The following is a 23,875-nucleotide window of genomic DNA, read 5'->3' as shown; positions in this document are numbered from 1 at the left end:
GGATGTCATTTTTCGTTCAAGACTTGAGATACCCCCAATAGAATTCCTTTTTCAGGTAGCTTGCCAAATACAAGAATAACAATAAGTTAAGGACAGAGGCGCTGGGTACGTCGCATGTGCGCGTGCGCGATCACGACAGCGACAACAACAAAAATTACATGCGGAACTATACATTAATCGTCGACCGTCCTCCATCCTCTTCTCGCTTTTTGAACTTTCCTGCCAGGTCGGTCAGGAAAGCCAGTCTCCGTGGGGGGAACCCCTCTCCTCCCTTTCTCAGGTATTCATACCGCAAATAACCAGAGGCTCATCCGTAACAAACTTCCAAAGATCCACCGCTGATCCCCGTATGCAAGTGAGGTGGTATCTCATAGTAAAACGCAGAGTCGTTCATCCTTGTGTGGGTCTGTGTGTGTGTGTGTGTGTGCATGTGTACGTGTGTGCATGCGTGTCTGTATTTGTCGTACGCGATGTGTTGGGGGGCGCGATCGGAACCTGAGCTATTCAAGACTGGTTCGCCAAGTAGTTTGCGGCCTAGAGATGGATTGTGTTAGCGATTTGTTCGACTATAGCGCACGATGACTGTGCTGGGTCTTACCCGCTCGAGATTATAGTCATACTTCTCCAGAGCGTTCACGGCGTCCGTCCTCGAATAGCCCATCCCCGTTAAATTCTTGACGATGGGATCATCCGGTTTGCCCTCATCGCTTAATGCTCTCCCTGCGGTGCTGGGTCGGGGCGAGCTTTGGCTCGGGACGGGGCTCTTATTATTGCCGCCGCTTGTATTGGCTGTCGCGTCGTTGGGGGATTCCAGGTTGGAGAAGAGGGCTTCCCAGTCTTGATTATTGGGTGCTGGGGGAGCTTGGCTTGAGCCGGAGGTGGCGTTGGTGTTGTTAGTTGCTGGAGCAGCGCTGGCTGTGGCGGCAGACGTAGAGGAGATCGTGCCAAAGTCGTAGCTGCTATCGATTCCAAATGCATTAGAGACGTTGGTTGACTCGCTCTTGGGTTGGCTTGGTGGAGGACTGCTATCAAAGACGGGATTAAAGTCGTCGAGGTGAGACCTCGACATGTTGGCGAATTCATCGTCCGCCGAACCCTCCTTGGCATCTTCGAGGCCCTCAAATTCATCATCTAGGTCATCAAAGGCGCCTTTTGGGGCGTTGGACGTCGCGTTGGTGGCCGTGCTCGGCGTGGGGACGAAAGGATCTCCGGGTTTTGAGGAAGGAGGAAAGGATGGAGATGACACCGGCGGTTCGGGGAACGCCGATAGGTCACTTGCTTTGGTGTTAGTACCGGTACGAGAGAGTTGCGGGAGTAGTGCGCTGAGAAGTCAGGAGGCCATACTTTGATGGTTGGGACGCGTGCGATGCCGGAGCCGTACCATCCACGGTCGAAGCATCGGGCGTGGCAGCACTCGCCTTTGAAGCTGTGGGGGAAGACGGGGCTTGAGAGGCCTCCTTGGCTTCGGTCCTTTTATTTTCGGGGGAGGCGGGTGCGAAGTCATCCTCAAACCCATTACCCTCGCTAGCTGAGTCCGACTCGTCATCCCGCTCCAGCTCCGAGATAGGAGGGAACTCGGAGTTGAAAGACGAGAACGCGTTGGTGTTGTCCTTTGCGGACTTGTCCTGCGGCTTAGTCGAGGGGCCACCCATGCTAGCGAAAGCAGATTCGAAATCCACCTTCGCATTGCCTGAGTCTTTCAGGTTTCCGAAAAGATCGCTGTCCCTCTTACTGGCGAATGCCGTGTTTGGGGGTGGGGCGGTTGATGTCTCATCGGGAAACGAGCCAGGGGCAGGCCCGTCGTTGGCTGTCTTCGGCCTGTCTTCGCTCTGCGCGGGCAGGGAAGACCACTTAGGGTTGGTGTCGGAGGCCGAGGCTAAGCTCTGGCCCGTTGAAGCAGGCTCTATCGGAGCGGGAGCAAGCGTAGCAATCGCAGCAGTCGTAGTATTCTCACCGGCTCTGCTCACAGGAGGCGAAACCTGGCGCGAGGGGTTTAGCGTCTCGGACGATTCGCCAAACGCTCCGAAGCCCGGGCTGGGTTGTCGCGGCTCAGCCGACACCGGAGCTTCTCCCGCAAAGGAGCCCTGGCGGCCACTTATCGTAGGCGTGGAGCTATTGGGCGTCGCGAAGCCTATGCTGCCCGTCGAGGTGCTGGTATCTGGAGCGGGAAACGACGTCATCGGGGGTGGCGAGGTAGTTTCGCCGTCTAACTCGCCGAATATATCACTGAACGACTTCTCGCCATAGGCCTTAACAGGGGGAGAGGCAAACGCGCCCATTATATCCGTGCTCCCCGGCCGTCGGAAGAAAGGGTTGCTTGTGGTCGAAGGTGTGGGGCTCGTCGCCTGGGCAGGCGCAGAGACTGGCGAGCTGGCGTTGATTTGGCGAGAAATCTCCTCGTTGCTCTTGGTGAGATCTTCAACCTCGGTCTTGAACTTGTCGCGGTCGGCCTCGGCGGTCGAGAGCTGCTTCTTACTAATGGCCACCAATCCCTTCTGCTGTCGTGCCTCCGATTTGAGTTTCTCAATTTGTGGCCTGAGCTGAGAGATTTCGGCATTGACAACACTGATGCGCTGTTTTATCGCAGCATTTTCTTGCTGATCGGCTTGCAGGGCCTGTGACAGCTGGCGATGCTGAGCCTGGAGGTCTTGATAATTGCCATCAATAGTGACCATCTCATTGGTGAGCTTCCTGGTATCTTCGCGAATAGTCCTCAACTGTTCCTCCAGCGCTCGGACATCCTGGGCCTCCTTTTCGTATAGCGTGCGCAGCTGAGACAACCGTTGCTCGAAATTTTTCTTCTGTTCACTCGCTTGGTTGATCTCATTCTGCGTCGAGCTACGCTGGCCCTGAACTTGTTGCATCTGCTTTGACAGGGACCCCACCTGGCTAGACAGATTGGCCAGCTCGGCCGTCTCGTTGGTGAGTTTCTTGCTAATTTCCGGGTCATTGTCTCCGAGGAGATCTTCCATGTTGGAAGGGGCTAGAGCCGGGGGCCCTCTCGGAGTTTGGCCCGAGCCGCTCGACCCTCCGGTATCGTGAGAGGTCAAAGTCTTGCCGAAGGATGACGACGGAACGAAGGGTCTGAAGGTATTTCCCGTGGGCGAGGCGCGGACTGGCGATATCGTAGGCCCGTTGGCGAAAGGGTCTCTAGACGCAGAGCCTCCGGTAGACAAGGGCACTTGTGGCGGGGCTGGGCTCGACGAGGCATCCAGGCCAAACAGATCATCAAGAGCAGATTTCGGATGCGGTTGGGGCTGTGGGTGCGGCTGCTGCGACGGCGGCGGCGGAGACGACGGAACTGGGGCGTCAAACGCCGACTGCGGAACGGGAGCGCGAGCCGGGCGCATAGACGGGGGGATAAGATTCGGAGGGAGGACGGTAGGCAGCGGGATATCACGTCTGCTTCGCTGCTGGCGGATGAGGTACATGGCGACGGCAAACGTATCCCTGGTCAGTCGCCCATCCTTGGGAATATCTACAAGGTCCCAGATCTGGGCAAGAGCATCTTCAGACAGACCCGACTGGCTCAGGAACGGGACAGCCTCCTCGCCGGTGATGAACCCCTTATTTGCCTTATCCAGGTCGGCATAGAATTGGTCGAACCTCGCCTTGTCAGCAGGCGTGACGAGCCAATCGCCGCCAGTGATCTGAGGAGTCACGCCGGTAGCCTGGGGGCCCAGAGGGGGCCTCCCCAGCGGGCTGTTCGTTCTCAGTTGCGCCTGTCCACTCAATTGTCGCGGTATAGCGGGAATCGGGGGGCCAGTAGTGGTGGGACTCTGTCTCGGCAGAGAGCCACGTCTCGTAGCAGCCTCGTAGAGCCCGGCAGGGAGGATACTCGGGGGAGCTTTCAAGGTACCGGACTTGATGGAGGTGAGCAGGTGCATGGCGATGACAAACTCGGTCAGGACAAGCGCGCCCCTCTGCTCTGTATCGACAAGCTGCCAGATGCGGCCCAGAATTTCATTGGGGAGACCCGACTTCTCGAATATGTTCTTTGCCTGGTCGCCCGGTAGAATGCCGCCATTCTGCAGGTTCTGTTTCTCGAACAATCCACTATATTGACTAACTTTCTCGGCCGTCAGCGGCGGTATCCGCACTGGGACGCCACCAGTTGCCTGTGCCTGCAGCGCTGAAGGCGGCGGCGGCGGCGGCGGCGCGGCAGCGGCGATATTGATTCCGTCGAAGCGCGGCAAAGGACCCTGCTGAAGGGCTAGTTCGGCCGTCGGTTCGTGTCCCGCCTGTGCGTGGCCGATGAGTCGCAAGACGATTCCGAAACCAGCAGGTGTTAGAAACCCGCGATTCTCCTTGTCGGCTATTTGCCAAATCTGTGCGGATTATGGGAATTCATCAGCACCTCCTCGCATTATACATCGTATGCCATGGGATTCCCCCTTTCTTCTTTACGTCCAGCAGGTATCACAAAACATACCTCTCCGAGGATGCGCGAATCCAGCCGAGTCTTTTCGAAGAACTTGACGGCGACCTCGCCCGTTACGACACCGACATTATCGGTGTCCGCCTGCCGGAACAGGATGCCGTATACTCGCTTCTCTTCTGGCGTGAGATTCAGCGCTGGCGCGGCTATACGGGGACGGTTAGCTGCTATACTAGACGACACCGATGTCGAAGCGAGCAGAGGATGGATGGCGTATGAATATCGAGCGATGGACGTTTAGAGGAATATCGTTAGCTTACCGGCGTCGACGCCCGATTCGGAAGACATTGTTGCGCAGCCGAGCTCGGTAGGCCTCAATTTAAGACAGAGCTCGGCGATGGAGATGTTGGAGAGGTGGGTTTCAGATGAACAGTCAAAAAAAAAGGGGGACAATTGGCAGCAGAGGCGAAGCGGAGCAGCAGTTGTCGACGAGACGGACAAGTGCGTTTTGAGGTTCGGCAACGAACGGTCGGTAGGGCCTATTGGTGGCGTAAGGCGAAAAGGTGCGCGAAGGTAGGTTGGGTAGGAAAATGGGAGGTAACGCAGGTATGGAGGAAGGTCGGGTTGGTATGTGGGAGAAGTTGTTGATGCTGGAGTCTCCAACTTAACTAACCTAGGCAAGGCGGAGGAGGTGGAAAGAGGGTTAAGTCGACTCTTTTTCGGTAGGGAGGCTGGAATTCTTACAGCTTCCTCTGCCCCAAGGTACCTAGCACACGTACATATGTGTACGCAGAGGTAGGAGGTAAAGAGGTACCTAAGGTATTTTGGTGGACGCCGAGATGTGGGCACTTGCCCCTTATACGTTGGTCCTGAGGAATATCTGCCCGCCTAGGGAATGACGACGACCTTAGCACCACCTACCCTAACCTTAGGTACCCAATTACCTTACCGACCTACCTAAGGTACCTACAACCTACCTAGGAGGTAGGTACCTAGGTAGGTAGGTAGGTAGGTACCCCTTTATCTTGTACCTAAGGTACGACTGCCCTACAGGCCTTACCAGCATGTACACATAGGTGACTACATCAGAGGCGTCCAGGTGTAGCCCCTAGAGTCGGTCAGTCAGCCGTCCAACAATTAGGTACCTAAGGTACACAGAGGAGGCGTACGTAGGCCGGGCCCACTCGTCTTCTTCTAGGCTCCGGGCTCCCGGGTAGAACTTGGTAACCAACCTACCTGTCTACCCCATGCTTTCAAAGGCGACTTATTCCGGGTATAGGTACCTATATAATTGATATACCGAGACGATTGCCTGCTTGCGCGGTTGGTAGGTTGCAGCGTTGTTTGATTGATTGATGACTAAATATAACCACCATCATCTTCCTCCACTCCACCGCCCTCTCTTGTCGTCGTCCCTCTGCCTGTCGCTTACGTCCATCTAGGCTTGAGGAGGGGAGGAGGAGGTGCGCATCGGCGCGTACCCACCGTCCCATGCCCGTCCATCGATGCCACCCATCTTTCCATTTCCCTTCTGCCATCAACGTCAACCGCCGATGGGTCGGCTCTGGTACGCAACCTGTCACTATTACCTGCTGTCCCGTCCCGGGGACCTGCTGTCGTACCATTTCCCGTCCTGTGCTTAATTTTAACGCTCGCGTTTCGTGCAAACTGAGTAAAATATGTCGGTGCGACCTGGGACAGGTCCTCCTCGGACTCATTAAACACCAGCACGTACAAACATCCACATGTACATACGAACAAACAGGGGTGCCTCCTGCCGGGCTATTAGGGGGCATAGCTACCTACCTCCTAGGCATGTACGTGTAGGTCCAGCAGATCCCGGGGTCCTAGCCCTAGATGTCGTCGTTGGAGACGAAAGACAGGGCCAGAAAACGTAAAAGCGAAGACGAAACCCCGAAAAAGCGAGCGAGACGAATGAAACGACAATCAGATAGATCCGTGTGATGAGTCAAAAGTCCAGAGCGCGCTGCCCGTCCCCGGATCGTCTGTCACGAGAGTCCTGCGTCGTCCCAAACCGGGAGAGGGCGCGCTCCTACAGGACGGCCGTCTATGCACGTCGCTGCGAGCTGCAAGTCCCGATTGATGTCACGATTGGTCCCATGTCCGGCTCGACCGCGTAGAGCGTCGAAGGGTCGTCATCGAGTGGATGAGGGGTTCGCTCGTCTCTATGTAATTGGGCTCTTCGCCCAGAGTCACGCATGCGGTCACACTGCATCGATATCCTCGAGCGGCACGAAACCGAATCTACTGCCGGGCTAAATCCATACAACCAACCCTCCTTCTTTTTCTCTCCCCGCGCGTCGAAAAGCCTGTCCGGTTCGCCGCAATGGAGAAACCCTTTCCCTTCTCCCCCCTCCCCATTCGACAAGTGAAGGTGTGATATTACAAGTCGTACTGGAATGGGATGTACAGAGTCTATAATAAATTTCTGCTGCCAGGCTCTTTGTCACTATTGAATTAAAACCAGCCCTTGCTGCCTCTCAACAACTAGCCGCAACGAAACCAGTCCGCCGTCCTCTCTCTGCTACTGGACCATAATTAACAAATTCCGTACGCCATTGGGGAAGTAAACGCAATTTACTATCGCGGCAGTCCTGGGTTGTATGCAGCAGTTGGAGTGCGATACCAAATCACGCCTCTGGCTACGGCGCGTAGCATGGGTGTCACCCCAGCCTTAGTACTCAGCCTCGGTCTCCCCTTCCAACTCGAGCGAGTCGGTGGCAACCTCCTCGTAGTCGCGCTCCAGGGCAGCGAGATCCTCACGCGCCTCTGAGAATTCACCTTCTTCCATACCCTCGCCAACATACCAGTGGACGAACGCGCGCTTCGAGTACATGAGATCGAACTTGGTCGACAAGGCGGACCACGCCTCGGCGATAGCGGTTGTGTTGGAAAGCAGACAGCTGTCGAGAGATTAGTTCGGGAAACGTTCAGCGCTGAAGAGGGTGATACGTACACAGCACGGTTAACCTTGGCCAAGTCGCCGTTGGGGACGAACTGAGGGGGCTGGAAGCAGATACCAAGCTTGAATCCGGTCGGGCACCAGTCGACGAATTGAATGGTGCGCTTGGTCTTGAGCGTAGCCACGGCGGCGTGTGCGTCATTGGGGACGACGTCACCCCGATATAGCAAGCAAGTCGCCATGTACTTGCCGTGACGAGGGTCACACTTGACCATTTGGTTGTAGGGCTCGAAGCAGGACATCGTCATCTCCTGGACCGAATTGGCCTCGTGGGCAGCCTTGGCGGCCGAGATAACTGGCGCATAGGCGACGAGGGGGAAGTGGATACGCGGGTAAGGAACCAGGTTAGTCTGGAACTCGTTGAGGTCGACATTTAGCGAGCCGTCGAATCGGAGGGAGGCAGTGATGGACGACACGACTAGGGCACGTTAGCAATCCGCGAGACACCGACACCCGGGAAACTCCGTACCTTGAGCGATCAAGCGGTTCAGGTTCTCGTAGTTAGGACGCTCGAGGCCAAGATTCCGGCGGCAGATGTCGTAGATAGCCTCGTTGTCGACCATGAAGGAGCAATCAGAGTGCTCGAGAGTGGTGTGGGTAGTGAGGATAGAGTTGTAAGGCTCGACGACCGACGTGGCGGTCTGCGGAGCAGGGTATACGCAGAACTCCAACTTGCTCTTCTTGCCGTAGTCGACGGAGAGACGCTCCATCAACAACGCACCGAAGCCGGAACCAGTACCACCGCCGAACGAGTGGAAGATCAAGAAGCCCTGGAGACCGGCGCAGCCGTCGGCGACTCGGCGAATTCGGTCCAAGACCTGGTCGATAAGCTCCTTGCCCACGGTATAGTGGCCGCGGGCGTAGTTGTTGGACGCATCCTCCTTACCGGTGATCATCTGCTCGGGGTGGAAGAGGCTGCGGTAGGTACCAGAGCGGACCTCGTCGACGACGTTGGGCTCGAGATCGCAGTAAATAGTACGAGGAACATACTTTCCCTGACCTGTGCATTCCCTCGAGTTAGATTTCTGCTCGCCCTGCTCGACCGTCTTGAAAATGGCCTACCTGTCTCGGAGAAGAAGGTGCTGAACCCCTGATCGGGATCCGCGCGCTTGCGCTCGTCGGTCAGGTATCCATCAGGCTGTACGAAACGAGGTCAGTCAAGCTTCGGTCTCTGGATCAGCTCGTAGCGACGTACCTGGATGCCATGTTCGAGGCAGTAGAGCTAGAGAGCTAAGCTTTAGTCCCGGGTCTTCAATCGCCCTCGTGATAGGGGCTACGACGGTGCGAGCGGCCCGCGCCACGCCGACGACTCGGGCAAGAACTTACCTCCCAGCAGGCGTTGGCGATCTGGCAACCCGCCTGACCGACTATGAACAGAGACAAGTTAGCATAGATGCTGCTTCAAGACGTCGAGGCTCGTAACACGAGATACAGATGATGCGGTGAAGGAAAACGCGTGGTTGGCGGGGGTGCGCCACGGGGGGCGAAGATAAGTAAATAAAAACCAGGATAGAATTCAGACAGGAGGAAGCATACCGTTGAGGCTAATGATCTCACGCATCTTGAATACAGGTGGGATGGAAGAGGAGAGGCGGATGGGAGGCAGGAAGACGATGAGGCAGAGGCAGGCAGGTCTGGAGAGCCCGTGCTGGGTGAGGGAGAGGATGGGATGTTTTAGAGGTAGGAGGTGAGAGTCGAGTCGAAGGGGAGTTTTGTCAATGTTGATGCTTGGACCGGTCGTTTTTACCCAAGAGATAATTCTATGTACTATTTTTTTTGGAGCCAAGTGGGGGTGGGCGGATTTTTATTCACCCCTGGTTGGGCAGTCGCATTCTGGGCGTTTTGTTGATTTGAGGTTGCCTGGGCGGGGCGAGGCCAGGAAGGGACTTGAGAAGGACGAACTCGGGGGAAAGCTGTCGCACACGGACCACGTCGGGAAATGCAACGAGCACGAGTCCCAGGGGTACCTGTTGCCCAAGGTAAGCTACCTTGGGTTTACTACTACTACTACCTACCTCTAGGCACCTAGGTACCTACCTCTACCTATACAGGTCTTGTAGGTGCCATCCGTACCCCTAAACCTTTGACACCTCCTACCTAAGGTACCTACCTCCTACCTGGAGGGGTTTTTACTGCAGGTAACCTTAGGCACGTTATGCGGTAATGTACATGACGTTAGAAGGTACCTGCCCAAGGTAGGCGTGTCTCTTCTTCTATGTGCGCGGTACATGTTTGTCTGCCTGCAAATCCCACTAATGACATTCTGAATGCCGTCAATTCTATTACCTGATTAGATATCCATCACCCGACCACTTCCACCAATGAATCAACCTGCCGGCCGTGGGTGAAGACGCTTGCCCCATTTGCCAGCTTGGCCGGTGCGGGCCGCCAGCTGGAAACGACCCGGCAGTCCTCTGGGGCGGAAATGATTTTTTAATCGGTTATTGCAGCCAGCCCCGACACCGCTTACACATCAACCCACCCGCCCGCCTATCCGACAGAAGTAGCGACTGCCCTCTTTTTTATTTCGTTCCATTTCCCTTCCCTCAACGGCCGGTAGATTATTAATTTCACCCGGTAGCCACCATGCGCCTTCGTCCCCTGGCCGTGCTCCCCCTGCTGATCTCTGCCGCCTCTGCCAACACCGAGAAGGCGGTATTTCTCGGCCCAGCCCCGGGCAACATCCCTTCCGCGCATCCCGCCCTTCGCCATTTACACGTTGATACTCTCACGCCTGCGAACGCGTCGAAACGGACGCATGTAGCCGCTCGGTTCCCCAGTCTTGCGTCGCCCGATGGCACGCCTACTTGGCTCATACTCGACGACCTTGCCGAGGGCCAGCGCTACGAGGTGAGGGTATGTTGGGCTGCCACTGTAAGTCTAACCATCAAGAGGCGAGCCAGCACTCGCTCGCTACGCTCTCTACCTTGTCTTAGCTCCTTATCGCCCACCACCCCTGGCTTACTACCCCCCACCCCCGATTAGCAACCCACCACGTTCAAAATTGCTACCTACGAGCTGCAGACCGTCCTCGAGACGCCAGAGTTGTTGTCCCAACTCTCAGAGTACTCGCGTTCTCGACAGCCCGTTCGTGAAGATGGCTACCCATATGGGACCGGGTCTGCCGGGGATCATCGAGCATCGATCTCCGAAAAGGGAGCGTCGGTACTTTTCCTTCAGATTTTAGCGGCGGCCGATTACTATACGACGAATAGGACGTTGATGAGAGACGTTCCGTCTGTCCACGTGGACATTATTCTTGACCCTTTTCTTCTCAACGCGCTGCCCCGTTCGCTCCTGCCGACGGCGGGCTACCTTATTTTCGTGGCCATGGTGTCCTGGTTTATCGCACAGTACATATCAACCCTCATTTGTAGAGTTGCGGTAGACCCGGCTCACAAGAAGGTCGACTGAGGTAGTGTGGACGCTCGGGCTGTTACGTCCTACGTCTAAATTGGGACCTCCGCCCCTATTCCTAGCTATCATAACTCGTTATCTGCGTCCCAAACACCGAGGCGGCCTTCGGCGGGCACGTGGCCTTCCCTAATGTCGTCTGCGAGTCGTCACTAGATGGATTCATGCTCAATAAAAGACCCTGGCAAGCCAGTGCCCAAGTAAACACCGTTTCAGCGGAGTGGCCTCGGACCAAATGCTGTAAAACGGGTAAACAAACTCCATGGTCTATTATATACCCCGCAACTTCGCCAATCCGTACGACAGCTGTGACAAATCTACCCTACTACTACCAGTTACTGGGATAACCCCCAGACTGGCCGCTTTGGCCATTGGGGTGCGTCCCTAGCGGAACGGGCGGCCCAGAATTGGCATAAGAAGGTTGGGCCGAATAGCCATGGGCACCCGACGACGGCGGCGGAGCGTTATATGACGGGTTGCTAAAAGTAGAAGGCGGAGGCGGGTATTGTTGGTGGCTCGAGTACGATGGCTGGCTCTGTGGCGGCGTATATTGCGTTTGCGCTAACCGGCCCCATATTAGTCCGGCGAAATAAAGTATACGACGGGGACGACCTACAATATCCATGTGCTTGGGGGGCGGGACTGTGCCCATAGTTAGACGAAGTTGGGCCGCTACCATAGGGGGGGCTCGGGTGCTGCTGGCCGGGAGGGGGGCTATGATAGCTGGGATTCTGATGACTCGCTGATCGGCCGGGAGCCTGAGGATACGAGGTTGTGCCATGCTGACCGGGAGGCGGAGGGAACTGCGGCGTCCCATGTTGTCCGCCCGATGAGTTGTATGAAGGCGAAGAGCCGTGCTGTTGACGCGGAGGCGAGCTATAGGATGATGTTGACGCACTTTGGGGTTGGTAGGAGGCTGGAGGAGCTTGACCAGTATACCCGCTCGTTTGGCCGGAATTTGAGTAGCCAAAATTTTGACCACCCTTCAAGAATATGTTAGCGTCTCGTCTCAGAATCGTAGTTTGAACACGACATACCTGGCTATGTCCACCGAACAAACTTGCGACACCTCCCATTACGGAACCGGCAAGGCCCCCAGAATGCGCGGGTTGATGAGATTGGCCGCTGTGGTAATTCTGCGACTGCGAAGGTTTCTGACCGCCGGACGAGAACAGATTTGAGGCAAGCTGACCAACAAGCTGACCGGGTATACCTCCACTAGACGAACTTCCATGACCACCGCCACTGCTGCTGTGGCTCCCGCCATGACTTCCTCCTCCAAGACCGCCAATTAGTTGGCCGGCAAGACCTCCTAGGCCACCCGAGCTGCTACCGCTGCCACCGCTGCTACCATGTGGTTTCCCGTGTCCGCTGGTGAATTGGTTCAGTAATGCGTTTGTAGCAAAGCTCTGTGGCCATATGTTCAATTAGCCGTTGGGTCGAAAGAGAGAGGCCGATAGGCGAGACGGATAGACTTACGCCGAGTCCTCTTTCACCGGACTGTCCATCTATTCCTCTGCTATTCCCGGTAAGAACCGGTTCCATGCGGCCATCGGCGTACTTGACAGTCTGCGTGCCATCGGGATGCGTGATGAGCTGTTGCTGGCCGGGAATCCCGTACGGGTGCTCGGCCGCCTGGGCGGGCGTGTTCCCCGGCGCAGCTTGAGTTGGGGTCTCCCATTGAGAGACGCCGGTGGATAGTTGGACATAGTAATACTTCCTACTCCCACCATCCCACTGCGCGATCCAGCCGGGAGGAAGTTGTGGTGGTTCGAACGTAGGGCCCTCGTTGGGAGAGGCGGGGCCAGCCATGGCGACTGACGAAGGGAGGGGTCGTCGTAATATCCCGGTATAGTGTCCCTAGCAGCCTCGGTGCGTAGGGTGGAGGGAAAAAGCGGCCAGCACAGAGCGCGTAGGAGGAGAGAGGATGGGAGTGGCGAGAGGGCAGATGGGCAAATGGGCAAGGCAAAGAAGAATAGGTAGCGAAGCGAGAGAGAAGACGGGTGTGATGGCGGGACGTCGGACGATATGTGCAGAGCGGTGCCCTATGAAAGAGAGTGAGCGTCAGTCGATAGGTGCGGAAACAATAAATAGACCTAGTACGATTTGCAAAAGCGTGTCGAAGGCGGTATAGGCTGCTCTCCTGTGACTGGTCGGATTTGAGAGAGAGGTGAAAGAAGAGGGCTATCGAAACCTGCGGAGAAATGAAGAAAGGCGACGGACTTATCTGTAGCGACAGAGACTGGCTTGACCACCCAAGGTGACCTGCCTCATACATGCAGCCCACCTGAGGTAACTGCAAAAAGAGGACCCTGCGAAGCCACGCACCCCCATGGAAGGAAGGGAGGTAGCCCGTCGCTACGGGTCCTCAGAGGTGGCTGTTGTCAGTGGCCAGCCCGTCGGTAACATCCAAGCTCCGCGCGCGCGTGTGTGTGCGCTGTACGGGCAGTCATTGGGCTGGATTAGGTGCCTGAACAGCCAGGAGGGGACGTCTGATACCCACCTCCCTCGTCACCTTGTAGGTGGTGTAGGTAGCACTTGGGAGGTACCTACGTCTAGGTAGGTACCCAGGTAGGTGCGGTGTAATATGGATTGCAATACTGGGTATTGTTACCAAGTAACAGCTGGTATGCAGTATCTTAGGCATCTACACCTAACCCACCTACCTCAGGTACCTAATATAAAGGTTCCTACAGGTACTACGTAGCACACACACACACACACACACACCTTGCCATGTTGCCGCGTTGCCGCGCCACGTCTCGCTACGAGTACGGCTAAGCCACAATCAATCATCACCGTTGCCGGCCGAACCGGTGAGATTCTACGGAATCCATTACTTACCTTAGGAGGTAGTTTGTCAACAGGCCATCTCCCTGCCTGCCTATCTACAGGTCTTGGAATCGTACGTCGGCTGCCTCCCAAAAAAGTCGGAACGGCGCCAGACCACTCCCTGAAGTGCAGGCACTTATGGCACTTCAGGTTTGAGTAGGGTGAACGAAACTTATCTTCGTAAATGTGGGTGCCTTAGGTAATTTGTCAATGTGGTGTTTCGCTTAGGTAATACCTCTTGAGCACGGGTATACCGATCTATGGGTCGAGTTCCGCGATCGCCTCCCGAACTCCAGGAACAAACCCGTATACCTGCGCATCTCGGTTCTGTTCCGCCCGTCCTCTGTACCTACTTTGCGCGCTGCGCGTCACAGAATCCCTACCATCGCCGACGATATTACTGCTTTCGGTGGCCCCCTCCTCATCGAACCGAACCGCTCTGTGGCCCCCAGATGGAGCCCGCAGCGAGTCCTACCGTTTCCCAGCTTCAACCCGACGCGATGGAATGCGCCCCCCCTGGCTCTCGATTACAGTGATAAGCTACGAAGCAGAACATAGACGCCGGCAACCCCCGAGACGGAATAATGACGGATCCATCCCTAAAGGACTCCCACGCTCTATTTTCTGATAGCACTGGTAGGGGGTTCGACCGCAACGCACGTCTCGCACAACTACGCCAGTTTATCTGCAACGCCTCACTCACCACCGAGGAACGCCGCTATCTAAAGATTCTCCTTTCCGGTTCCGGCGTAGACATCATCGGCGAGCTTCCCATAGAACTTGTGAAGCAGATTGCGGGACTGCTAGACCTGCCTCATTTCGTTACCTGCTTAGCCGTCTCCAGGCGGTGGCGGGACAAGTTTCTATCCAACTCCGTCCTGGGCGACGTTGTGACCAAGTTCTGTCCCTCATGGGAGCGGCGGGCGTCGGGGGACGTTCGTGGCGGCATATGTGCGCCCCTGGAGGCCCTCCACAGGATCGGACGGGCACGCTGGGAATGCTTCCAAGCAAGCCTCGTGAAGCCATTCTCCTGGGAGCACGAGTCATATTTCAAACTCGACCCGACATATCACGGGAACGATGAAGATGTGTCCGCGGCATATGCAAGATTCAATCAGTCTCCCGTCGAAGACCTAGGTTCCACGGCATGTTGGAATGCCCTGTACGCCAACGGGAAGATTGCGTGGCGCGCTAAAACTCACACTATAGTCGTCGACTGTCTCTGGTCACGGACGCGTAAGATTTTCGAAGTGCCGAGAGGACCACTCCATAGCCCCTTAGTACTGCTCCGAGCGCTGGGAAACAGACTTGCAGTTTGCGTCCTGGATCGTCGTCTGTGAGTGCCCCCCCCCCATCTTCCCATACTCGGTGTCACTCGAACGCAATCCTGATCGAACCTGTCGAAGGATCGCATGGGATCATGTCAGCAACGTCTATCTAGAGAAGAAGCTTCCGTCGTACACCCTAGATGTCACGACTGAAGGACACAGGGTTGCGGTGGTCCTCTACACCAGAGAAATATTTCTCTGGGAGTTTGGTGGAAAACTCACCATCCTTCCGACTACTCCTCTCATTGCTTATCATGGTCTTGACACCAAGACAGCAAGGTCCTGGGAATCCAATCTGGTCGTTATTTTCCACCCCACATGCAGCAGAACGTTGTTTCTGGCTTCCGGCTACACCGACTACGTGGATTCCAAGAGGGTTCTTAAGCGAGTCGTCTATGAATTTATGGATACGAAACATATAGAAACCTTTGAGATAGAAATCCCCCCGAAGTTGGACAACGCCAGGAGCCCGAAAGATGTCGCGGTCACGATCAAAAAAGTTCTACCCTACCGCCGCGACACGATTGGATTTTGCGAACAATATCCGCCGGTAGGTGAGGCGGTCACCCCACCGTATGAGACCTTTGTCGAGTTTGATATATATGATCGGAAGTTCACCGCGAGAACCGACGAGGAGTTTGACCATGTCAAATTTGGCTGGCGGGCCACTCTAGAAGAAGCCGACCTGGACTTCCTAGTCCGGTTCTACGACAACGGCTTTTCAGTTTCTAGCTACCACCTCGGTTTCGATTTCCGAAACGACGAGTGACCACGCCGCCACTAGCATGTGAAAGACGGGAGCGCCAAAAACTATTTTAGCAACACTTTGCGTTATGGGGCACCGGACCCGTTTTCGTTCTCAGGAAGGGCTGCAGCCGGGCCAGAATCAGATATGTGAAGCACATGCCCCCCTTGCAACACGCGGAGAAGCCACAAGTAACGACGACAGCTTTCGCGGGTCGGGAAACCAATCCTCTTCCGTACCGCGCGTGGTCGCAAACTGGTTGGATTTCCCGATAACCAACATAGGCGGGGAGGTTGTGAGCTAGGAGCTGCCAGGTTCTGACAACAACAAGTTAGGGATACGACCTGACGAGTTGGAGAAGTCGCCTCGGCTCAACGAGACTGTCTAGAGAGAGTCCACGCAGTTAGATGGGCTTTTCATCGTTCTCGATGGCTTTCCCCAACCCCGCCCCACCCCTGGACTCTGGAGAGTCTTCGACCTCTGCCCCTCAACGGTAAGTCTTGTTGGGCTTACGTGTCTTAGGTGTGTTGCATTCCAAGAGGAACACGAGTACGACCGCCTCAGTTGACGGGAGCATGTGCGAGGCTTGTCTGGGAGGTATAGAGTAGAGGGAGTCAGCCATCGTCGAGCCGTGTGCTGCCCGTAAAGGAAATTCAAATCCTCTTTATGGACGGATTCGCGCAAACCCAGCCCGTGGCATATAGGTGTAACGGAAGAGCATAGAAACGGCTATACCTTAGGAGCCCGGCGAGGTAACATAAGCCGTACTAGCACAGTAATAATAGGTCAAGTGGCCAGCCAGCGGATCCCCTTTTCCCCATCCCCTGTTACCCCGCAAGAATATTAGCTCGAGATATCTCTACTAAGGCTCTAGTAACGACCTGCCTAAGGTGATCGATCCCCAGATTGCTAGGTAGATTACTGTTGGAGGAGGGTCTAGCCGAAGATCCGCTCGTCGCCGACGACCCCGTCTTTCGTCCCTCACATCCCCATCCTTACCCTCCCCACCCCCAGACTGTCGCCTATTTTTTCCCCTGCTTTTTCTGGGGCAGCGTAACGCTGTCCTGCCCTCGGATTCAGAAGTCGGGATCGTGGGCCGGTTTCTCAGACACAGCTGGGAATTGACGGCTACGCGTCCGGTCTGCTCTCATTTCTACTTCCGAACCGCCCGGTGGCGCCAGATATCAAAAACAAGCCCCAGAACACTCACGTATCGTGACAAGGTCGTACTACATGCTCATATATGGATGACCAAGCCACCTACCAATTACAGCCAACTACCACGGGTAGGCGTTAAATTAGCCCTCTCGCAACACCCTGTCCCGACGGCTGCTCCGCCATGCGGCGCATATGGTGCATAACACTTGCCAGCGAGATGGTATATCATTGGCCCTCCTCGCTGGAACCCCCGATGCAAATAGAGCAGATGTCGGCTGGGCACTGACGTAGCGTGCTACCTGGGCCGGACACCGGATTTTCGCCAGATGATCAACACCCCCCTCAATGGAAACAGAAATCCCGCCGAGAATCCTGCATGGAAGCACGCACGTAAAGGTGTGTGTGTGACTGGTCCCCCAAACCTCGGCTGGTGCCAGGGCAGAGACAGGCATGCCCACGGTTAATTTATGTCTCACATGCAATCTTCCGCATATTCTCTTGGAAGAGCCTCTGGGCCTTCCTTCCCCCCCTCCTCAAAAAATGTTCGCAGTCCTGCTTGGCGGTGTGCATGGCCAAGCTCGCCCTCGCCCGGGCGGAGGCTCAACGCGGTATAGCTACCCCACGGGGAGAGGAGAGGCCAGAGATGCTCCCTCGACAGTCGAGACCCCGGGAGCCAGGTTCGCGAGGGACCGGACGGAGATGATCGCGGAATCGGGCAAGTTGTGCATGCGTGGGCCAGCGCTACCTGGCTCCCTGTGCGCTCCGCGTTACTTCGTCGTCTCTCCGTGTCAGCTGAACGAACGAAACTAAGCAAGGGACAAATGTCGCTGGAGCGATAATTCTTGGTTAGTGGAGGTTGAAGGCTGGGAGGGGGGACGGGAAGTCTTAGACATGCGAACTCGCCGGAATCCGTAGATCTATATAGGATCGACCCGCCCTCCCGACATGGATTCCTGGAGCGACAATCCCGCAATCCTTTGTTTGCCCCCCCTAGATTCGCTGGCAGTTTGCGTCCACGAAAGCATAGCTGGCCTTCGCGACTCCTGCCCCACTCCTCCCTCTTCCACCTCTCTTCGGTCTACCGTATCGCGGTTCAAAAGGCATCATGCGTAATGCTCTCGCCACGCTGCTATCAGCCGCCGTGTTCTCCGGCCTGGTAGCGGCCATGCCGGCGCCTACCCAGCGGTTAGAGGAGCGGGCCAGCAAAACTTCGGTCGTCACCCCCCAGGGTACCATAGTCGGCACGGTGCTTGGCGGAATTGAGAGCTTCGGGGGCATACCCTTCGCCCAAGCGCCAGAGGGGCGCCTGCGCCTGAGGCCGCCGGCGAGGCTCAATTCCTCTCTAGGCACCTTCGACGCCACGGGGATCGGCCCATCCTGCCCGCAGATGTTCTTCTCGACGGAGGGAAACCTCATCACCTCCCTCCTGGGCAATTTGATCAACACACCGCTGTTCCAGAAAGCCACGGGTCAGACAGAGGACTGCTTGACGGTACGGGTCCATCGGCCGGCGGATACCAAGGCAAACGCGAAACTCCCCGTCCTCTTCTGGATATTCGGGGGTGGCTTCGAGCTCGGCAGCACGCAGATGTACGACGGCTCGGGCCTGGTCTCTACCGGCGTAGACCAAAAGAAACCGTTCATCTTCGTGTCCGTAAATTACCGCATGGGCGGTTTCGGATTCTTGGCCGGCAAGGAAGTCCTAGCGGACGGCGCGTCGAACCTAGGACTCTTGGACCAGCGAATGGGCCTCGAGTGGGTACAAGACAACATTGCGGCCTTCGGAGGCGACCCGGAGAAGGTGACAATCTGGGGAGAGTCGGCCGGTGCGATATCCGTCTTCGACCAGATGGCGCTCTACGACGGTGATAACACGTATAACGGCAAGAAGCTCTTCCGCGGCGCCATAATGAACAGCGGCAGCATGATCCCGACCGACCCTGTGGACTGTGACCGGGCTCAGGACATCTACAACACGGTAGTTAGAGAGGCGGGGTGCGCCTCTTCCCGCGACACGCTCAACTGTCTCCGCGGCGTCGACTACGACACGTTCCTGAACGCGGCCAATAGCGTGCCCGGGATCCTGAGCTACAGCTCGATCGCGCTGTCGTACCTACCGCGACAGGACGGTGTGGTGCTGACGGACAGCCCCACCACCCTCGCCGCGGCCGGGAAGTACGCGGCCGTGCCGATGATCATCGGGGATCAAGAGGACGAAGGGACGCTGTTCGCCCTGTTCCAGCCCAACATCACCAGCCGGGACAGGTTAGTCGACTACCTCTGGAAGGTGGTGTTCCCCGACCTCCAGCGGCAGCAAATCTCGGACCTGGTCGACACGTACGACTCGTCGATCCTGGCCGGCAGCCCGTTCAACACGGGGATCCTGAACAACATCTACCCGGAGTTCAAGCGGCTCTCGGCGATCCTGGGCGACATCGTGTTCACGCTGACGCGGCGCATCTTCCTGGAGGCGACGGTGGCGGCGCACCCGGACGTGCCGTCGTGGTCGTACCTCGCGTCGTACAACCGCGGCACGCCGATCCTGGGCACGTTCCACGCGTCCGACATCCTGCAGGTGTTCTACGGGCTCCTGCCCAACTACGCCAGCCGGTCGATCCAGAGCTACTACATCTCGTTCGTGCACACGCTCGACCCCAACGGCGGGACCAGCTCCGAGTACCCCCTCTGGCCGCAGTGGAAGGAGAAGAAGGAGCTCGTGCAGTTCTGGAACAACAAGAGCAACCTGCTCAAGGACGACTTCCGGAGCAAGAGTGAGAAGTGGATCAGCGCGAACGTGGATATACTTAAGATCTAGCGATTGATTATGACGGGACGGCGGCGGCGGTGATGACGATAATGAGCTTGCATTTCCGAGGGATCTCTGGATATCGACTGGGTACACGCATACGCATCGGCGGGTTTTTCGGGGGGGCGGCGGCGATCCGGAACGGCGCGAATTGGAGGATAGGTTATCTGGACATGAGCCTGCGGCGGCAGAGAACGACGGAGGTGAGGTCAGCTGAGGAACGGAGCTGACTCGGGAGGGAGGGGAGGAGGCTGTCTTAAGGGGCGAATCACGGCAGAAGTCATCCGAGAAGCGAGAGACAGCCGAGAGACAGCCACATGCAGGTAACATGCCGACATGCAACTCATATAAAGAAATAAATACCTACAGATAATGTAAGGATGCCCGCCTCAATCTGTTTATTATGTAGGTAGAGGCGTGTGTGCGTGTGCATGTGCATGTGCAGGCGCAGGCGCATGTGAAAGTCGACGGAGAATACTTAAGCGGTACCTGTTACGGTGTACCTGATATAGGCAGGTACCTACCTAGGTATATATATATAGATATACACGTATAGATATACATCAATGCATACCTGACAAGTAGTTATGTTGGCTGCACAGGCAATTAGTTATACGAGGTAATGTTGGCTCGTTGTATGTGTCTATGCAGGTATGTATACGCAGTAGTAGGAGGCACGCATATTTCTGCCTCTACCCGCCTCCCTCTATGTAGGTAATAATGTATGCATTCTCATCCCAGACAACGGATAATGCCTAACACAGCAACAACCCACGTGCTTATGCTTATGCACAGAGGATAAGCAACGTAGGCGGATTTACCTAATCCATCAATTCCGTCACGCATTTTTCATCGTTCCATCCTCTACGTCCATCACATGCAAATGCCGCGGCTCGTCCCGCCCAACTCGGCCGTGGCGGGGAGGGGGGCTCCACCGTCACGCCCGAAAACGATCACCAACTAGAATACCGGAACATCGAAACGCGGCTCGTCTTCTCGACTCAGACCGCCGACGCGTCGGCGTCCCGGCGCGCCCGCGACCCCCGGGAGAACGAGATGCGCCTGAACCGCATCGCCCTGCCTACGCCCGTGCCGGCGCCGTCGTCCTCGCGCTCCGAGTCGCTCGCCATCATCTTCTTCTCGCGGTCGAGCGGCGGCGCCAGCCCGCCACTGGGGCGCGTCGAGAGCACGCGGCCGGGCGCGAGGTGGGCCGGCGGCGAGAGCGGGCCGCCGGGGATGCGGAAGCTGTCCTCGCGGAGGGCGTGGGGGGTGCTGGCGCCGGAGGCGGAGCCCGAGGTCTTGGGCTGGGCGGGGGGCACGCCGAGGATGGTGCTGTTGGAGGTGCTGTGGGCGCCGCTGCGGTGCAGTAGGCCGCTGAAGAAGTCCTCGGCGAAGGTGGTCTCGAGCGCGCGCGGCTTGCCGTCGGTGGTCCAGTAGCGCTCGTTGCTGAGCTCGGTGCTGAGGTGGCGGCGGAAGTACCGGTCCTGGTTGACCCACCAGGCGCGCCACCCCGCGACGATGAAGAGCGTCAGCGGGATCGTGAAGGCCCAGTAGATCCAGAACGACGGCATGATCACGGGGTGCGGCAGGTCGTCGGCCGCATCCTTGGACGCGGCCGGGTCGCCCGCCGTCCCGCCCTCCCAGTTGAACATGGACACGCCGAACAGCGTGCCGATGTACTCCCCCGGCAGGAATATGGCCGTGATCACGGCGAGCGCCTTCATCGACGAGCTGTCCCGCGTCGACGCCACCGCCATCCGCGCGTTGAGGTTGTTGTCCTCCTGCGCCATCTTGGAGTAGATGATGTCGATCTGCGCCCGGCACCGCAGCTCCGACATCCGCCGGTCCGTCTCGAGCGACGTGCAGAGCCGCCACGTGCAGTCGAGGTACTGCCGGATCTCGTGCCAGTGCTCCGTCAGCTCCTCGTCGGCGTCGTCCCTCGGCTGCTGCGACGGCTCCCCTTGCTGCGGCCGGAGCTCGTGCAGCCGCGCGTCCAGCTCGTCGCCCGCCTGGATGATCAGCTTCAGCGCCCGCTCCATCCACCGGAGCGTGTCGAGAAGCTGGATCGCGCCCTTGAGCACGTCGTGCGCCTCTTTCATCAGATGGATCGTCTGCGGCGGCACGTAGTCTGGGTCGTAGAAACTGGCCGTATCCATGGCGGGAGGCGGCGGAGGCGGCGGCGGCGACGAATGCTGGTTGCGCCCTGCCGACTCTCCTCCTCCTCCCCCTCCCCCTCCGACTCTCGCCTCCACCATCCCCTTCAGGTTCGTGGAAAAGCGCTTCAACGGCCGGACACCTTTACTATTATTGTGGTGGCTGTTGTTCCGCCTCCAGGCCTCGGCGTTTGCCTTCCCGGTGGTGCCCGTAACGGCGTCGACGTGGACTTCGAGAGCAAGCACCTCAGCGTTATTAGCCTGGACAGCCTCCTCCGTCCGGAACAGCTGCACCTGTAGCAGAACGACGGGGAGCACCAGCGGGTGGGACCAACGCGCGCGGCACGAGTCAAGCCGTCGCTCGTACTCGTCAAGCGCGTCCTCGGCGTGCCAGCGCGTGTCGAATGAGCGCCGGACGAGCGCCGTCGCTGTCTTGGTCCGCACCTTGTACGCCATTGAGAGGAAATCATATGGCGGCTGCGGGTTCGATGAGAAACTCAGAATCAGGTCTTCGACGTGCGAAAAAAAAAAGTTAGCATTTCTAGGGTTTCTTATTCTTCCGGAAAGCAGACCGACGACGCGAAGACTGAGAGAGGGATGTTCACTTGCCCAGCCATGGTGACTGAACGACGCACGATGTTATTCACTCACACATTGTCTCCCTTCTCGTGTCCCAGAACGAGGACTCGAGCGTCACCCGCTGCAAGGTAGGTAAGGTGCCGGAGTGCAGGCCTAGCGATTCGAAATCCTCGACGGTAAGGTGTAATCCGTCGATGGCGAGCCCACTGGTCTCGTATATCTCGTCACGGCGTGCGCGTCGATGGGCAATCCTGTTATGATCTTGTTTTAGCCGCTGCACGCGTGGATTTAGGTGATGTGATAACCCAAGAGAACATTCTCAGCTACCGTAGGGCGGTAGACAGCTTTATATGAATAGATGTAGACGTGTGAAGGCACCCGAGATTTGCTTACACCTGTCGCATTCTTCCTCGGAGTAAGTGTCTCCCTTTCGGGTTGGCCGTAAAATTTCCCTATGCGAGGATCCAAGTTAACAAATTGGCCTTTCTCATTCTCCATTTAGCTCTCCAGAGCGGTGGCGCCATCGCATCTCATCCTCGGGACTTAGGCCGTGGGGGAGGGGGAGGGGGGCAGTCTCTCTTACCTCGTCGTCCAGCCCATGCCCATTCCTGACGGCATCTCGAAACATTCGTAGTCCTTCCTCGCCTTCTGACATGACACTCGGTGAGCGGTACTCTTCGTGCTCGCTATCGGACCCAACCCCCGGCGCGAAGACGGCGTATTCGTGGTAGGAAACGCGGCTGTCCCTGCCGCCATTATTAGGCAGAAGCACGCAGCGGGCAAGCTCGCGGAGGTCGAAATTGAACAAGTTCAAGGCGTCGAGCTTGTGCTGGCGCAGTTGCTGCTGAGCCTTCGCACCTTTCATGCTGGCCGAGGTGGTCACTCCCGGAGGCACCAAGCTCCCGCGGCGGGTGCTAGGGGCCGTGCGGCGGGAACTGCTCTCAGCCCGATTCATGGGAGGACCGGCCACAGAGGCAGCCTGGTGCCGTGCCGAGCTGAGCGCGGCGTCGAGCTCGTCGAGGTTGTAGTCCGTGTTCATCGTCGACGTTACCCTCTACCCAGACGCGTGTACACATAGTAGGCAGCGGTGGTGGTTTGGAGACAAGTCTCATGCCGGCGCACGCAATTTGCCATGGGAATCTAGCGGTGAAAACTCGCATGCAAGCAAGGATATTTCTATGGAGAAAAATCCCACCTCAAGCGAGCGACAACAACACCGGCGGAAAAATAGGGCCAAGCGCTCCTAGCAAATCAAGACATAATATGGTGTCTGAGCCGCACGATGAGGGAAGGAATGAAAACGTGCCACAACGTCACCGGCGCCATTCGGTTCGTTGGTTTATATAGGTAGTCTCCTGCAAAGCACGGCTGGCGGTTGTCGCCAAGGCTTCCAGGTACTCGTCGTGGCTGTGTACCCCATATTACTACATTATCTTCTCGGGGAAACTCATGGAGCTGGGATCCTGGGCTCGGCGGGGACCCTGGCTCTTTTTCTTTCG

General features: G+C 57.0%; 7 protein-coding genes across 7 annotated transcripts; 3 read left to right on the top strand and 4 right to left on the bottom strand.

Moving 5' to 3' along the window:
- Positions 1-7: 7 nt before the first annotated feature.
- Positions 8-5,168, bottom strand: GGS23DRAFT_564049 (uncharacterized protein). Its single transcript, XM_051516125.1, has 5 exons — positions 4,699-5,168; positions 4,433-4,584; positions 1,345-4,328; positions 599-1,274; positions 8-534 (listed from the first exon to the last, which is right to left on the bottom strand). Exons 1-5 carry the CDS (start codon positions 4,724-4,726, stop codon positions 505-507), a joined length of 3,870 nt encoding a protein of 1,289 aa, XP_051373078.1. The 5' UTR covers positions 4,727-5,168; the 3' UTR covers positions 8-504.
- Positions 5,169-7,073: 1,905 nt separating this feature from the next.
- Positions 7,074-8,922, bottom strand: GGS23DRAFT_595999 (tubulin alpha chain; the record flags this gene model as incomplete). Its single annotated transcript, XM_051518412.1, has 7 exons — positions 7,074-7,302; positions 7,356-7,779; positions 7,831-8,361; positions 8,424-8,499; positions 8,557-8,583; positions 8,688-8,728; positions 8,898-8,922. The coding sequence occupies 7 exons, from the start codon at positions 8,920-8,922 to the stop codon at positions 7,074-7,076; spliced, it is 1,353 nt and encodes a 450-aa protein (XP_051373077.1).
- An 877-nt stretch (positions 8,923-9,799) lies between these two features.
- On the top strand, positions 9,800-10,857 carry GGS23DRAFT_496389 (uncharacterized protein). Its single transcript, XM_051514436.1, has 2 exons — positions 9,800-10,235; positions 10,347-10,857. Exons 1-2 carry the CDS (start codon positions 9,948-9,950, stop codon positions 10,773-10,775), a joined length of 717 nt encoding a protein of 238 aa, XP_051373076.1. The 5' UTR covers positions 9,800-9,947; the 3' UTR covers positions 10,776-10,857.
- On the bottom strand, positions 10,725-12,758 carry GGS23DRAFT_496368 (uncharacterized protein). The gene is made up of 4 exons (XM_051514435.1): positions 12,255-12,758; positions 11,813-12,184; positions 11,392-11,758; positions 10,725-11,336 (listed from the first exon to the last, which is right to left on the bottom strand). The coding sequence occupies exons 1-4, from the start codon at positions 12,585-12,587 to the stop codon at positions 11,104-11,106; spliced, it is 1,305 nt and encodes a 434-aa protein (XP_051373075.1). The 5' UTR covers positions 12,588-12,758; the 3' UTR covers positions 10,725-11,103.
- Positions 12,759-14,191: 1,433 nt separating this feature from the next.
- On the top strand, positions 14,192-15,704 carry GGS23DRAFT_595996 (uncharacterized protein; the record flags this gene model as incomplete). Its single annotated transcript, XM_051518411.1, has 2 exons — positions 14,192-14,943; positions 15,014-15,704. The coding sequence occupies 2 exons, from the start codon at positions 14,192-14,194 to the stop codon at positions 15,702-15,704; spliced, it is 1,443 nt and encodes a 480-aa protein (XP_051373074.1).
- A 2,287-nt stretch (positions 15,705-17,991) lies between these two features.
- On the top strand, positions 17,992-20,194 carry GGS23DRAFT_564033 (sterol esterase). Its single transcript, XM_051516124.1, has 2 exons — positions 17,992-18,013; positions 18,119-20,194. The coding sequence occupies exons 1-2, from the start codon at positions 18,004-18,006 to the stop codon at positions 19,651-19,653; spliced, it is 1,545 nt and encodes a 514-aa protein (XP_051373073.1). The 5' UTR covers positions 17,992-18,003; the 3' UTR covers positions 19,654-20,194.
- GGS23DRAFT_564030 (uncharacterized protein) lies at positions 20,162-23,875 on the bottom strand. Its single transcript, XM_051516123.1, has 4 exons — positions 22,960-23,875; positions 22,770-22,828; positions 22,449-22,627; positions 20,162-22,306 (listed from the first exon to the last, which is right to left on the bottom strand). Exons 1-4 carry the CDS (start codon positions 23,413-23,415, stop codon positions 20,646-20,648), a joined length of 2,355 nt encoding a protein of 784 aa, XP_051373072.1. The 5' UTR covers positions 23,416-23,875; the 3' UTR covers positions 20,162-20,645.

This window comes from Durotheca rogersii, assembly GCF_024521655.1.
Source record: "Durotheca rogersii strain YMJ 92031201 chromosome Unknown GGS23scaffold_7, whole genome shotgun sequence".
In the NCBI taxonomy this organism is placed as follows: Eukaryota; Fungi; Ascomycota; class Sordariomycetes; order Xylariales; family Xylariaceae; genus Durotheca; species Durotheca rogersii.
Note: the sequence above shows the minus strand (reverse complement) of the source record. Positions and strands in the feature narration are given on the sequence as shown.

Coding starts and splice junctions, on each gene's coding strand:
- GGS23DRAFT_564049 (XM_051516125.1), bottom strand. CDS start 4,726: ATGTCTTCCGAATCGGGCGTCGACGCCG. Junction 4,329..4,432: donor ATTCGCGCATCCTCGGAGAG/GTATGTTTTGTG, acceptor TAATCCGCACAG/ATTTGGCAAATAGCCGACAA. Junction 1,275..1,344: donor CACGCGTCCCAACCATCAAA/GTATGGCCTCCT, acceptor CACCAAAGCAAG/TGACCTATCGGCGTTCCCCG.
- GGS23DRAFT_496389 (XM_051514436.1), top strand. CDS start 9,948: ATGCGCCTTCGTCCCCTGGCCGTGCTCCCCCTGCTGATCTCTGCCGCC. Junction 10,236..10,346: donor GGGTATGTTGGGCTGCCACT/GTAAGTCTAACC, acceptor ACCCCCGATTAG/CAACCCACCACGTTCAAAAT.
- GGS23DRAFT_496368 (XM_051514435.1), bottom strand. CDS start 12,587: ATGGCTGGCCCCGCCTCTCCCAACGAGGGCCCTACGTTCGAACCACCA. Junction 12,185..12,254: donor CCGGTGAAAGAGGACTCGGC/GTAAGTCTATCC, acceptor ATATGGCCACAG/AGCTTTGCTACAAACGCATT. Junction 11,759..11,812: donor TGTTCGGTGGACATAGCCAG/GTATGTCGTGTT, acceptor ATATTCTTGAAG/GGTGGTCAAAATTTTGGCTA.
- GGS23DRAFT_564030 (XM_051516123.1), bottom strand. CDS start 23,415: ATGAACACGGACTACAACCTCGACGAGCTCGACGCCGCGCTCAGCTCG. Junction 22,829..22,959: donor GGCATGGGCTGGACGACGAG/GTAAGAGAGACT, acceptor ATCCTCGCATAG/GGAAATTTTACGGCCAACCC. Junction 22,307..22,448: donor CACGAGAAGGGAGACAATGT/GTGAGTGAATAA, acceptor CGCACGTCGAAG/ACCTGATTCTGAGTTTCTCA.